Source organism: Loxodonta africana, chromosome 5, assembly GCF_030014295.1.
Source record: "Loxodonta africana isolate mLoxAfr1 chromosome 5, mLoxAfr1.hap2, whole genome shotgun sequence".
Lineage (NCBI taxonomy): Eukaryota > Metazoa > Chordata > Mammalia > Proboscidea > Elephantidae > Loxodonta > Loxodonta africana.
Window position 1 is genome coordinate 63875568 of NC_087346.1, and position 14747 is coordinate 63890314.

The 14747-nt window shown below is 37.6% G+C and overlaps 1 protein-coding gene across 11 annotated transcripts in view; it reads left to right on the plus strand.

The window, feature by feature from the left end:
* Positions 1–14747, plus strand: part of FAM13A (family with sequence similarity 13 member A) — a 363829-nt gene that overhangs the window by 265383 nt on the left and 83699 nt on the right. For 5 of the 11 annotated variants that reach the window (XM_064285550.1, XM_064285553.1, XM_064285554.1 and 2 more), the window contains one exon: positions 5717–5758. The exons of the other annotated variants lie outside the window; for them this stretch is intronic. In XM_064285550.1, coding sequence (XP_064141620.1) covers positions 5717–5758 — 42 coding nt within the window. The remainder of the gene's footprint in view (positions 1–5716; positions 5759–14747) is intronic. 11 annotated transcript variants of the gene reach the window in all.

The following is a 14747-nucleotide window of genomic DNA, read 5'->3' on the forward strand; positions in this document are numbered from 1 at the left end:
CATTCCAAATACCTCACTCTGGGAATCCTCCCAACAGTTGCTTTCCGTACTTTTAATTAGCTTGCTGTATAATAAAATTGGTAGGCCTTGCATTCTGCGGCTTCGATTTAGAAACAAGTGCAGCCCATGAAGAGTATAAATCTAGGGTCATTTGTTTATGTGCAGTTACCAATGTCAAGCCATATAAAAAACAAGCTAGATAGGACTCTGCTGAAAAAAACCCTAATATTCTAAGTTACTGGCCTTCTCAGTTGTAGCCTCTTAGATTTGGACTGTTTTATGGGTCTGTTAGATAAATGTGCTTCCCAGATGCAGTTGTTTTGAGAGAGTGTAATACCACATATTTGAGGACATTGAGTATTGATTGCGTGACATAGATGATTGTCCAAATTTCTCAATGTATAACTGAATTAAACAAAAACCCAGATTGGTTGCTTAAGCTTGGCCATTATGCAGAGTGAGTCAGCAAATAGGAAATAATTGAAATATGGGGTTAATACTAGTAACCAATGAGGAAATTGAATGAAGTCCAAGTTGTTACATTTTGTCATTGGCTCAATTTTTATGACACACACTCCCTTCTTCATTCATAATACATGTGCTTATGTTTAAAAATTAGAAGTGAATCAAATTCTTAGCTTAGGATTTAGGCAAAAAATTATGATTCATTTAATATCATTGAACATGATTGAAATTGACACAAAACCAGCCTTTATAAATAGATGGTTGGGGAGATCTATAAAAAGTAGTATAGAGTCCCTGGGTGATGTTAATGGTTAATTCACTCGGCTGTTAACTGAAAGGTTGGAAGTTCGAGTCCACCCTGAGGTGCCTTGAAAGAAAGGCCTGGCAATCTCCTTCAAAAAATCAGCCATTGAAAACCCTGTGGAGCGCAATTCTACTCTGATACAGATGAGGTTGTGAAGAGTCAGAATTGACTTGATGGCAACTGGGAAAAAATAAGTAGTATGATATCTATTTTGCACAGGTATGGTAATTTTTTCAAATGTTTTTCATTCTAATGTATAAATTTTGTGGAAAAGTTTCTTTTCATAATTCTAATTTTTTTCATAATTCATAGTTCTTTTTGTGGAAAAGTTTCTTTTCATAATTTCATAATTCTTGACCATCTTTCCTTAAAATTGACTTTAAAAGCATGCGCTTTAGTTGTTTCAGAATTTACACCTTTGTTGAAATTACATTATTAAAATCACAGGCTAAGGTACTTTTACGTATGCCAATTAACTATCAAACTTGATTTATTTACCCTCATTTTATTTTCAAATTTTATTCTTCTTCTTGGGTACTGATTATTGACTAAATGTAATAGTGGGTCTGTTTCACTGTGTTTATTTAAATGGCAGTGCTTAGATTTACTTTTTTGAACACTTGATACTGGTCAAAATTCAGGGACATAAACAAGTTAAGAATTTCTGGGTTTGTCTTTCATTGACAAATTTATTCTGTGCAAATGCATCCTAAAAAATATTTGTTCATGATTAAAACCTTGTGTTTCTATCAAGAGACAGTCTGGACATACTGCCAAAATAAAAATCAAGCCCATTGACAGTGAGTCGATCCCGATTCAGTACATGTTAATAAATTAATCACCGTAAGCGTGCTGTATCAGGAACATTTGGACTTTGACTGAGGTAGGTATAGAGATGCTATAATAGGAACATGACAAGGAACATATTAAAGTCCACAAGGTCCTCTTGAAGTCTGTTGGAGAATCTCGTGGATTTCTGTTTACTGACTTAATCATCCCAGCATATATTGATAGGTTAAAATTGAAGAGAAGACGATAAACAACAAAAGTGGACTGTCCACATGGTGCAATAATTTAAACATTACTAGCTGTGTGAGCTGGATAAATTATGTGTCCACACTGAGCTTGCTTTCCTCTCATCTGAAAAAACAAGGGAGGGAGGATCGTGTACCTTGGAGGGCTTTGTGCGAATCTAAATGAGATAATTAATGTAGAGTGTTTTGTTTACCAGGTAATATCTGGCCTTCAATCATAATAGCTTAGTAAATGTAAGAGGGAGAGAGAAAGGAAAGAAGGGAGGGACGGAGGGATTTTGATTGTCTTTATTCTTCTAAACAAAGAAATACAGGAAAAAAAAGCATTAGCCAAAACACACTGAAAACGGTATTCAGATCCTGTGCCATATAAGTCATCTCCCAAAAGCACTTTCAAATTCTAACTAAGTGTACTGCTAATTGAATGTTTTTAAAGTATGCTATATCAGGCATTTTAATTGTTATTCAAACTGGTTATATGTTAGAGTTGAGGCACTCTTCTGGGCAACAAAGTATTTAGTACATTGCCTATTTTATACCATATGGAAACAATTTTGCTATCGTTATTGTTGTTAGGTGCCATCAAGTTGGCTCTGACTTGTAGCAACCTTGCATATTAGCAGAACAGAACAAAACACTGCCTGGTTCTGCACCATCTTCACAATAGTTGCTACATTTGAGCCCATTGTTGTAGTCACTGTGTCAGTCCGTCTCATTGAGGGTCTCCCTCTTTTTAGCTGACCCTCTACCAAGCACGATGCCTTTCTCCAGTGATTGGTCCCTCCTCATGATGTGTCCAAAGTAAGCTAGGCAAAGTCTCAACATCTTCACTTCCAGGGAGCTTTCTCCTTGTACTTCCTCCAAGACAGATTTGTTCGTTCTTCAGGCAGTCCATGGAATATTCAATATTCTTTGCCACACCACTATTCAACTGCATTGATTCTTCGGTCTTCTTTTTCTTAGATTTTTAGTTGCAACTTTTTGGCATAGTGTTGGTCATAATTAGTACTTTTTTGACACTGAATCCTTGATTAGGAAACAAACTCAGTTCTAACATTTTTATAATCTGTTTTGTTACTTGTTTCCTAGGAATATTTTGAAGCCAAATGTGCAAACTACTTGTATCAGGTTGGCTTAAAGTATTCACCACCTTGTAAAAGCACTGCTCCAAGCAGTGTCTTCCCAAGACACCTGGACATGTCCCAGGTGGTGTCTTCTCTCTCACTCTCCAGCCTCAGGAAGCTTTGCCCTCGGCCCATCCACAAGAGAGCCTATAATTAAGCTGATCCGTTACGTACCCCTCACATGGGTTGAATTAGTACACTAAATTATAACATTAAAATCTTTGGCAACGTGGACATTAGAACACCTATGCAATATTGAAATTGGAAACCAAAATCATGAGAGAATGAAAAATGTTATGTCATATTTTATGAGCTATAGGTTGACTAGTCAGAATTGACTCAATGACAGTGGGTTTGGTTTTTTTTTGTTTTGTTTTTTGTTTTGTTTTGTTTAGTTATCTTCCATTTAGAATGTAAGACCTTTCTAACTTCCAGACAGGTTTTTGCTTGCTTTTTTTGTGTTCGTTTTATTTTGTTTTGATTTTATGCAATAACTTATAAGAAGATTTTATTGATTGCCAGTGTAATATTACCAATTACAGCAAACCTTTTTTTCATCAATGATGCTTAAGAATATAAAACAAGAAAAAAGAAAAAAAAAGAGTAAGAGTAAGCTAAAGTTAAATAGTTGCTTCCCCAAATGGTGGAAGGTGAATATGTCAGGTAGTGTATAAGATAAACCATAGTGGTACAAGAAGAAAATATAAGTGCTTCTATTTAATTTTATCTAATACTTTTACTTTCTATTTTATCTGTTTAATCATGTATATAACTGATAATAGGCAATACTTAATAAGTCATGTATTTGAGGGAAGTGGCTGCTTAAAAACAAATTTTATAAGAGTATATAATCAAAAAAGTTCAAAGATCATTTCTGTAGACATTGAGTGGGAGATATTTGTTCTATCTTTGAGGTCATTTATCAGAAAAAAATATGCTAAAGAAAAGGAAAAAAGTTTATTTTAATACGTACTTTACAGTTTTGAAAACCCTGGTGGCGTAGTGGCTAAGTGCCACGGCTGCTAACCAAAGGATCGGCAGTTCGAGTCCAACAGGCACTCCTTAGAAACTCCATGGGGCAGTTCTACTCTGTCCTATAGGATCACTATGAGTCGGAATTGACTCGACGGCACTGGGTTTGGTTTTTTTTTTTACAGTTTTAGAAATTAAATACCTTTATGTTATATTTCATATTGCTTCTATGTTGTTTGAGGACCTTAAACTATTCTTATAATTTTATTATGTCCTTTTATGCTATCCATACTAGTTAATACTTAGAGTAATACAGAGAGGCAAAGAGCATTGTGTTTACCTATGTGCTAGGAAATCATTCCTGAAGTAGTTCACACTTGTAGTGCAGTGAATTACTTAATATCACCCTTATAGCCATAGTCTTTGTGACTCCCACCAAATGCCTGGGTGGCACTATCCAAATAAGGTGCTTGTGGCCCACCAAGGGGATTGAACAGCTTGCTGCTAATGTAAATAAGGCATGTGGAACTCTAACAAGAGGATCGGTCAGTTTGGCCATCCTGCTAGGCTTAAAATGAGCCGTCCCAGAGATGGAAAGGGGGCACCTCACTACCACTAAGAAGCAAGACCGAGGAGTGTAATGTGTCCTTTGGACCCGGGATCCCTGTGCTGAGAACCTCCTAGATCCAGGAGGCAGAGAGAGAGCTGTAACACTGGAGACAGCACAAGACAGCGAGAAGCAGTGGCAGAGCAACAGCAGCAGCAGAAGCAGCAGAACCAGGAGAACAGGAGATGATGCGGCAGGCTTCTCAGCCCACAGAGCAAGAAAGCTGAGCGCCTTTGGGCAGGAGGTTTGCTGGCAGAGTAGGGTACCTCTGGGCACTTGTCAGCAGAGCTAGGCTCGCCAACCCACAGAGCTAGAGAGCTGAGCACCTTTGGGCTGAGGCTTACTGGTGGAGGGGCGTGTCTCTGGGCACTTATTGGTAGAGCTAAAGGGCTTTGTAACACTTGCCCTAGCAGGGCAGAAGCCAGGCAGGCCCAAGGGGCCGAGAGGCCAAGGGCCAGAGAGAGAGGCCTGCCTATGGGCACAGCTGATAAGAGGCTGTCCTGATTGAAGAACTGTTTCCTGAGTCATCCCTGATGCGGTTGTAACCTGTTACTTCCCTAATAAACCCCATAACTGTGAGTATGGTCTGCGAGTTGTGTGTGGCAATTGCAGTGATTTATCAAACCCAGCAGAGAAGTAGAGAGTGCTACGGGAGGGATGCCTGGTGTCAGAATTGGTAAAAAGATTGGAGAGAGGTGTGTCTAACCTCTGCTGTGCAGGAATCAGCCTTGGGCTGTTACTGCTGATAAAGATTCCTCACCCCGGTTTGTGAAGTTAGACAAGAAGGTGTGACATCTCCCCCCTTGCCATTTTTACAACACTTAATGAGAGTGTTTTCATCATCATGTTAATGACTATAATTAGCTTTATTGAGATAATTGAGTATATAATCGTTTTAAGGGTAAATGTGTAATATATGACTACTTGGATTGGGCTTTCTGTAGAATAAGGTAGTAAAAGGTTTCCTCCTTGAAAGTGTGATGTGAGTGACGTTTGCCTTAGGCCTGATCTTGAAGAAACCTCTCTTGAATAGTTGCCCTTGGCTAGGTGAGCACTTCCAAAGAGTAGAGTGTGTTTTATTCATCTTACTCCATGGTAGTATTAGGTCTAATGTGTCAAAACAAAATTTGTGACAGGTGGAAAAGTTTTGGTAAAATTAACATGTTAGTGACAGAAATGTACATTAATTCAAAACTTATTTTCCTTTTAGTTCAGAGGACGATGAAAGACCTATATCACCATTCTATTTGAGGTATTTATTCGATTTTGTTGGTCCATTACAGGGCAGTGGAGGAGGGTTAAAGCTTCTTTGAGTTTATTTGTTTGTTTGAATCCTTTTCAACAGAATATTCGACATTGTAGCCAGACTAAATTTACTGGAGCTTCTCAACGTATTGTTCATGTTGTATTTTCCCCTCTAGTTTAAAAAAGCTTAAAAAAAAAAAGTTAACAGTTGAAAAGACTAAAAAAGGTGTTTTTTGTTTTTCAGTTTTTTGTTTTTATTCACAAATGTCAGGATAAAACCAAAAAACAAACTCATTGCCATCAAGTCAGCTCTGACTCATAGCAACCCTATAGGACTGTGTAGAACTGCCCCCTAAGATTTCCAAGGAGCAACTGGTAGATTCAAACTACAGACCCCTTGGTTAGCAGCTGAGCTCTTAACCACTGTGCCACCAGGGCTCCAGTGTCAGAGTAGCCGTTTTAATTTCAAAAACTGCCCATAGGGTCACTTTGAGTCGAAATTGACTCTATGGCAATAGATTTGCTTACCAAAAGAACTAGATGGTGTCCGGCTACCGCTGCCAACCGCTCTGACTGGGATCACAACAGGCAGTCCCAGACAGAGTGAGAGAAAAATGTAGAACGAAAAATCAAATTCACAAAAAAAGACCAGACTTACTGGCCTGACAGAGACTAGAGGAACCCCTGAGACTATGCCCCAGAGACACCCTTCTGACCTGGAACTGAAGCCATTCCCAGAGACCACCTTCCAGCCAAACAATAGACAAGCCCATAAAATAAACAATAATACCCAAAAGGAATGCGCTCCTTAGAACAATTAATTATATGAGATGAAAAGGGCAATATCTGCCCAAAAGCAAAGATGAGAAGGCAGGAAGTAGTATAAAATCAGGAAGAAAGGAAATGGGGAACCGAGGGCGGAATTGGGAAGAGTGCTGTCACATTGTGGGGAATGAAACCAAGACCATGAAACACTTTATGTACAAAACAATAGAATGGGAATGTAATTTGTTCTCTGTAAACTTTCACCTAATGCACAATTTAAAGCAAAACAGAACAAAACAACCTGCCCAATGATTAGGCAGTACCCTGAAATAAAAATCTCTATTTTATACATATGAGGGGGAAAGGAAGGCACTCACTCACTGGAGAAAGCTTGGGTTGTGTTTTGTTATTTCTAATACAGTAATAGAGTATAAAACTAAATATTTAGCAAGTTCATGGCGTTGAGTATTGTTTTCTCTCTAAAGCCTATAGAGCCAGAATGTCGTTGTGTGCTATTGAGTCGATTCCTACACATAGCGATGCTACAGGACAGAGTAGAACTGCCCCATAGGGTTTACAAGGAGCGGCTGGTAGATTCGAACTGCCAACTCTTTAATTAGCAGCCAGAGCTCTTAACCACTCGCCACCGTAAAGCCTGTAGAGCCAGAATAGCACATGTTAAAACAGGTACATTTGTAGAATTTAAAGTAGACATTAGTGAAGATGACTTCTCTCAATACCTTGTCTCTCCAGTGACTAAAAAGTTACTGTATTGATATGATTTTTCAGTGAACAGTCTGATTTACGTATAACCTAGAACCATGTTTTGCTTATTATTATTTCTTATTTTCCTCACTACCTACCCACTTGAAAAGTTTAGAAAATATATTTCAAAATGATGTAACCATGTACATTAAACAGTGTTGAAGTTTTTGTTTTGTCATTCCTCAACTTTGAAATTGACTGCTTTTTAAAAGTCAGGATATGTAAAATGTCGGGATATGAAATACATAATTTGTTTATTTAGTTATTTTTTACTCTGATTTGTTGCTATGGTCTCAGATTTAGAGTTTATTTCAACTACTGGTAGTTCAGAAATGTATCACAGAGCTTTGGGTTTAAACAAGCAATAGCTTTTCAGTATGTTCTACCCTTTAGAGACTTGAAGCATATTGCAAAATCACTTTGTGGCAAAAGAGGGAACATCTGAGGTTTCAGTTTGAGACAACATGGTGGTTTATTTTATTCACCCTGGTTTTCTGCCAACCAAATCAGCATATTCTGGTTCATAGGCTATCTCAGCTATGCAATTGCAGCAAACACATGAGGATGTTGTCGCTGAGTACATAGTAACTCTGGTATCCTTTTTGTAAATACACACAGTAATATCAAGCAAACGATTATTATGTACTAGTGAAAATTAAGTTTTACGCAGTACCAGAGACTATAGCACTGAATCATACCAACAAATGAGAACCATTCCCCTGTCTGTTATATTTTTATTGGTCTGGGTCACATCAATCCATGTTTTACATCATAGTGAATTTTATTTTGACTACTATTTGAAAAAGCATGTGGGGAGAATGCGTTTATAGGTCTTAAGCCCTCAGTGACACAAAATTGTGTTTTATAGTGTGATAATGTGTGTAATTACCTAGACTATAAAAAAAAGAATTATCATACTATAAAACACAATTATGTGTCTTTGAGAGCTTTGTAATTACCTAGACTATGGAAACCCTGGTGGCATAGTGGTTAAGAGCTGCTGCTGCTAAACAAAAGGTCAGCAGTTCGAATCCACCAGGTCCTCCTTGGAAACTATGTGGGCAGTTCTACTCTGTCATATAGGATCGCTGTGAGTTGGACTCGACTCGACGGCAATGGACTTGTTTCTTTTGGTTTACCTAAACTATAATACTTGACTAACTAATGTAGCCTTTAAAAATAAATTCTGTGCTTACAGAATGAAAGTAGAATAAAAGAAAATTGATCGTATATTTACTGAACTCTTAATAGGATCTATTCGACCTTTTCAATTCCAAAGACCATGAAAACTAAAATATGATAGAAGTGGGAACAAAGAATGAATGCACACACTAGCCAACATTTATAGTAGAGTTTAAAGTTGCAGAAAAAATAAAAGTTGCCAAGCAGGCATTCTTTTCATATAATGGAAATTCAAATTAAGCAGAGTCGTTTCGTAAGTGTAAAAATAATAATTAGCCTGAGATGAAAACATTTTTAAAAGTAATTTGTTTTTTGAATAACATTATACGATAATCTTACAAATTATGTAAGAATTAGGCTGACACAAGGTAATTTAATTTTTGTCCCTGCGTGATGCAAACCATTAATGGACTTGGCTGCTAACCAAAACATTGGAGGTTCAAGTCCTCACAGAGATACCTTAGAAGAAGGGCCTGGTCATCTACTTCTGAAAAAAAAAAAAAAATCAGCCATTAAAAACCCTATGGAACACAGTTCTGCCCTGACACACATGAGGCCATCGTGAGTCAGAGTCTAATTAATGGCAACTGGTTTTTTTACTTGAAGCAGGGAGAATTGATTGGTAAAACATGAACTTTTTTTTTTTCAATTATTTGCATGGCTGGTTTGATACAGACCTTTTTTTATGTTATTCCAATGTATAGTATTTATGAAGAAGAAAGAAAACATGGTTAATTAATGATTAAATTCTTCTAGATTTTTATACTAGAAATATGACAGATCCAGTAATAAATAATTTATAAACTGGTGCACATTTTTTTTGCACAGCCTCCAGTAAGAGCAAATAAATGCTTAAATGTTTTAAATATATTTAAATAAAAATCTATAACTTTTTTGTCTTCATTTCCCTCCCACTTTATTTTTTTTTATTGCTTAGGACTCCTTTGTTGCAGTGCTTAATAAAAGGGAGCTATTACAAGACTTAGGAATTTCATGATGATTTGTTAACACAAGAAAAAATTTTAAGTTGGCTGTTTTAAATCCAAAATAATATTAACTCTGAAAAGTAAAAAAAAAAAAAGAAAGTGATTGGTAATTGCCAAATGATATCTTTTCCTGACCAGGAATATTGAGTATTGAATGCTGTATATTGTGTTTATGACGATGGAGACTGGTCAGATTTCTCTCCATGGAGGAAAGACCCAATCAAAAGATGAGACAGGCCGGAGGTAGACACAGACACAAGCAGCCAGGAGGGTAGCAATGGAGTCCAGAGTGGATGCGGATGGGATAGTTGGTCAGTTTGGTGGCTGATTCTGCGAGGTCCAGCATGAGGTGGAATGTCAAACACAGTGACTGCAAGTCTGGGAGTGGACAATCTTCAGCGAGAACAGATCGGAACCGAGAGAGGATAAGAGCAAAGCAGGGCCGTTTCTTTGTCAGAGGAAGAAGAGTAGATGATCCATAAAAGAACTCAAGCATAGGGAGATCAGACAGGGATCCAGTATTAGAACGTAGGCATATGACAAGATGGATTGTTTATAACAAGGCAGAGCCAATAGCTGGAGTAGTGGATAGAGAAGGAGAGCATTCAGAGAGGCCAGATTGCACTAGTGGAGGTCCCAGGATCTAGCTGTTGCTAGAGAAAGAGGGTGGGATGCAGAAATAGGGAACCAGATAGCTCATTTCAGTCACCTTGCTCCACTTGAGATTCTCTTTTGTCTTGGCTGAATCACATGTTGGTCTACTGTACATTTCATTTGCCTTCAGTCCTTTTTGGAATTAGGTAGAATTGTTCTAAATAAACACACAATCATCTATTTTCATTCTAGATTCAGTGTCTTCTGTGATAAAAACTCTGTCTTCTCTAATTTCAGTACTTCTCCAACCTAAGCTAACTCACCGCAGAGCCCTTTTTCCCTTTTTGCAAAGGAAAGAAACAGTAGCTACAAATCTACACCTGTGCCATCCCATGTGGCAAGTTTATTGGAGCTCCAGGAGCTCAAACAGTAGGTGTTATTGTTCCCCAGTTGCTCATCAGGGATTACCTGCCCCCTTTGAAATGATTAAGAAAGTGGAAGGAAGGTCAAGTTATCCCAAACCCTGAGTGAGATTGTCACAAATAAACATGAACCTGCAAACTTGAGGTGAAAAAAAATTCTTGTCAAGGAATTTGTACACTGGTCTCTTTCAAGTTCTAGGCTAGAATCCAAAGAAAAGGAGCCCCTGCCTCAATTGCTCAGTTTGGCATCAAGCAACTTGCTATTGGTATTCTGTGCCACATCCAGTCTCCTACTCTCCACATTCTTTTGCCTGGCTTCCAGTCAGATAGGCAATGATCTGTTGCTGGTTCTACTAACATTTGTCTGCGTCTTGGGTGTCTGCAAACCCAGGTTTTGATTTCTGTGGTTTGCTTCCCCTGAGACTAAGGTTCTTAATATCCGCTTTTTTCCTTTCAGTTCCTACCTGCCCCACCCCAAGTATACAGCCGCCTCCATGCTGCATTTGGCCAGGGTCAGATCCCAGCCTCTAAATCTGAATTTGTCTTAATTCTACCCTTGAAATCCTCCTTTGTAAATTCCGGGGTTATGCGTATAGCCTGTTATCTAGAACCCATCTGTCTGCTATGGATTGATATGTGTTGAAATCCTAATCTGTATACCTGTGTAGGAAACCCTGGTGGCATAGTGGTTAAGAGCTATGGCTACTAACTAAAAGGGTGGCAGTTCGAATCCACCAGATGCTCCTTGGAAGCCCTATGGGGCAGTTCTACTCTGTCCTATAGGGTCGCTGTGAGTCGGAATGGACTCAACGGCAACGGGTTTATACCTGCATTTTCTTTGTTATGTTAATGTGGACGTATCAGTATAGGGTGTGCTTTAAACTAATCACTTTTGAGATATAAAATGAGCAGATTAGGCACAGAAGCAAGGAAGCAGATGGGGAAGGATAGATGCCAGGCCACATGAAGATCACCGAAGAACCCAGAACAGAAGCTGAAAGGCCGGCAGAGAGAAAGGGAGAGGCTTCCTCTAGAGCTGGCAGCCTGAATTCAGACTTTTATTCTTCTAAACTGTGAGAACATAAGTTCTGTTCATTAAAGCCACGTACTTGTGGTATTTCTGTTATAACAGCTTTAAAACCTAAGACACCGTCTTTGCCTGGTTTTTATGAAAGCCCTAAATATGTGTGTTAGTGGCTACATACCTGTACTTGGAACCAGCCTCACTCATCAGGCTCTAAACAACTCACCTGGCCTTCTTCCTGGCTTATCTAACACTGTCTTCTAGCAGCTACACTGATCTTTTCTCCTTTCTCTTATTTTTTGCACCATCTTAACTCAAGAAAAAAACTGTCAGTTTTTATCAGTATCAGCCCTAGTTTTGATACAGTGCAAATTGAAGCTAAATTACTCTTTAGGAGATTTGGAATTGCTTAGGGTCACTTTAAGTATTTCATTCATTCATTTTTTGATTTTCCTAAAAGGAATATCAAATTTATATCTTGTTAGATGTTTGGCATACAAACTCATTTTTTTGGTAGCTAAAAAAAAAACTTCTTTTATTTAAAACCTAGGAACCATCAATTTTATGAAAGTTCTTTAGCTGTAGAATTTATATCAAAGAAAAAACAAGATAAATTCAAATTAAAATAGTATCTGAAATTTAATGGGATCTAGAAATTATGTCATACCACTTTTATCCTGATAGAAAATTTCTTTCTAAAGCATTTTTAGATAGCTTTTTTGAGAGTATCTGTCCAACTTGTGCTAAAATTTGTTTATAATTTTTTGTTATACTTTCTTAATTTTATTTTTAATAGGTTATTTTTCTTCCTAAGAAGTGTAATGTGTATTTGCTAAGTAATCATTTATGAGCAAAAATTCCTTATTATCAGATAGAATAGGTTGGAGAGATTTAGCATACCAAACATTTGTTTATAGGTGTGTTTCCGGCTACTGACTAATAAGTGGAATGAATAAACAAGCAAGTTGTCTAATTATCTACTTGATTATTTTTTTTACCAAGATGACAAAGTCAGCTAGATATTAGGATCAAAAACAAATAACTATGTTAAACTGTTTATTTTGTTCGTCATTTTCAGGTAGAATAGTGCCTCTCAAGCAAGGAGGCATATCACCTCTGACTGTGAAGGTCTTTAAAAATGCCTGGATCTTCCTGGCCAGGTTCTGAGCCTCAGGGAGGACTTGAGTGTCTATATTTTCAAAAGTCTTACAGAGATTTTGATGCGCACCCCAGTTGAAAAACACTGTTAGGAGCAGCCAAGTTAACTCAAACTCATAGAGACCCCATGCAACAGAGTAGAACTGTCCCATAGGGTTTTCTTGGCTATAATCTTTATGGAAGTACATTGCCAGGTCTTTCTCCTGAAGAGCCTCAGGGTGGGTTCGAACTGCCAAACTTTATGATTAGCAGCTGAGCGCTTAACCATTTTTACCATCAGTACTCCTTGATTTTATAAAAAAAATAAAATAAATTTTTTTGTAATATTTATAGTCATTACTACTCTTTATCATACAATTCTTTAAGGCCTCAATATTGAGTTTTTGACTCCTGGGAATTACTAGTCATATTTTTGTTTAGTCAGAGATAAGTATAAATTCTAGGATTAATTCTAGCCTATTAGTGGGAACTATTGGATGTATTAGGCTATACTAAGAAATGAAAGTAAATTATTTAAATTTTTATACTTTTAATGCCTCTTTTGTTCTTGTCTTCTCAGCACAATAAAACGAGAGAAGAAAATTATTTATAGAAAATGACACCTTTATATCCGTTCTGCCTAGATGTCTTGCTAGTTCATTTCTTAGTTTCCCTGCATTCCTATGGACATCTCTTTGAGGAAAATTCAGGTTCTAAGAAAATGTTAACTCCTAGTTTAAGTTAGTAGCAGATAGCTTTGCTTGACTCCTGGCAGCTTAACCATTTAAATTCCAATGACGATATTAAAAAAAAACAAAACCCTGTTGCTGCTGAATCGATTCCGACTCTTAGCAACCCTATAGGACAGAGTAGAACTGCCCCATAGGGTTTCCGAAGAGCAGCTGGTGAATATAAACTGCTGACTTTTTTGGTTAGCAGCTGAGCATTCAACCACTGTGCCACCAGGGCTCCAATGATTATACAAAAGGTAAACACTAGAGACAGCACAGTAACAGTGCTAATGGTAGCCATATATGTCAAAGGACACATCACCAGTTGGAATGGACTGAGAAATATATTTTTGCCTAACAGACTTCATGTTCTACCATCTAAATGATACAGGTGGCCACAAAGAGAGAAGATGGGGGATGGGAGGGAAAACTGGCTTGGAGTCCTTCTAATGTCTACTGTACTGACCAGAAAAGCAAGTAGCATTCCCCCAGATGAGCAGAAACCTATTATCTGAGACATCCAGAGCTGAGTTTTGTGTTTTTTCCTTTCACTTCCTCTATGAGCTTCTTTATTTCTATATCCATTCAACAACTAGAACGTTTAGTATATAAAACAATGAAGAGGAGAGAATCCCCTTGGGATGCTCAGGATTAAAAGCAGTAAGATAATTGGATTTAATGCATACTCTTAAGTATACATTGCACAAGACAGACTGCAGTTTTTTGTTTTTTGGTTTTTTTTCTCTGTTTCTATAGTTAGTCATCAAATTGGACCAAACAGCAAATCCACCTAGGTAGGCATTATAGAGTGTTCACTGGGAAGTGGGGGATCATCTACTAAGGTCAATCTGCTCACCCAGGTTGTTGGTAATGAGTCTGTCTAGATTAATTGTTCCCCCTTATGAATCATCATGAAGCAGTTCTACTCTGTACGCATGGGGTCGCCATGATTTAGAATTGACTCAACAGCAACTAACAACACAAGAACCGCTAAACAGAAATAAACTATTTGGGGACTTATTAGGAGAAATTTCAAACTAAGAGAAAGAATGATTTGCCCTGAGGAGTCAGAATAAAAACAGTCTTCAGAGATTATTTTTTATATGATTCAAAGGAATACTTGGAAGTAATATTGTCAGTCTTCTCAAGAGATGCTAAAGGACATGATTGACCCCTTTGAAACATCAGTAGGAAGCTGTAAGGGGAGATTAGGTTTAGAATTAAAAGGCTAGAGACAAAGCAGGGAAATAGGAATGCAGAAATGTATTAACAGAAATGAAAAAAAAAAAAACTGTGTGGGAAGCAGTATAAAGCAGAAATCATTAAAAATAAGTGAATTATGTGGTGAGAGAGAAACTTGAGAAGCCTTCTCAGAGTGAGGAGGAAACGG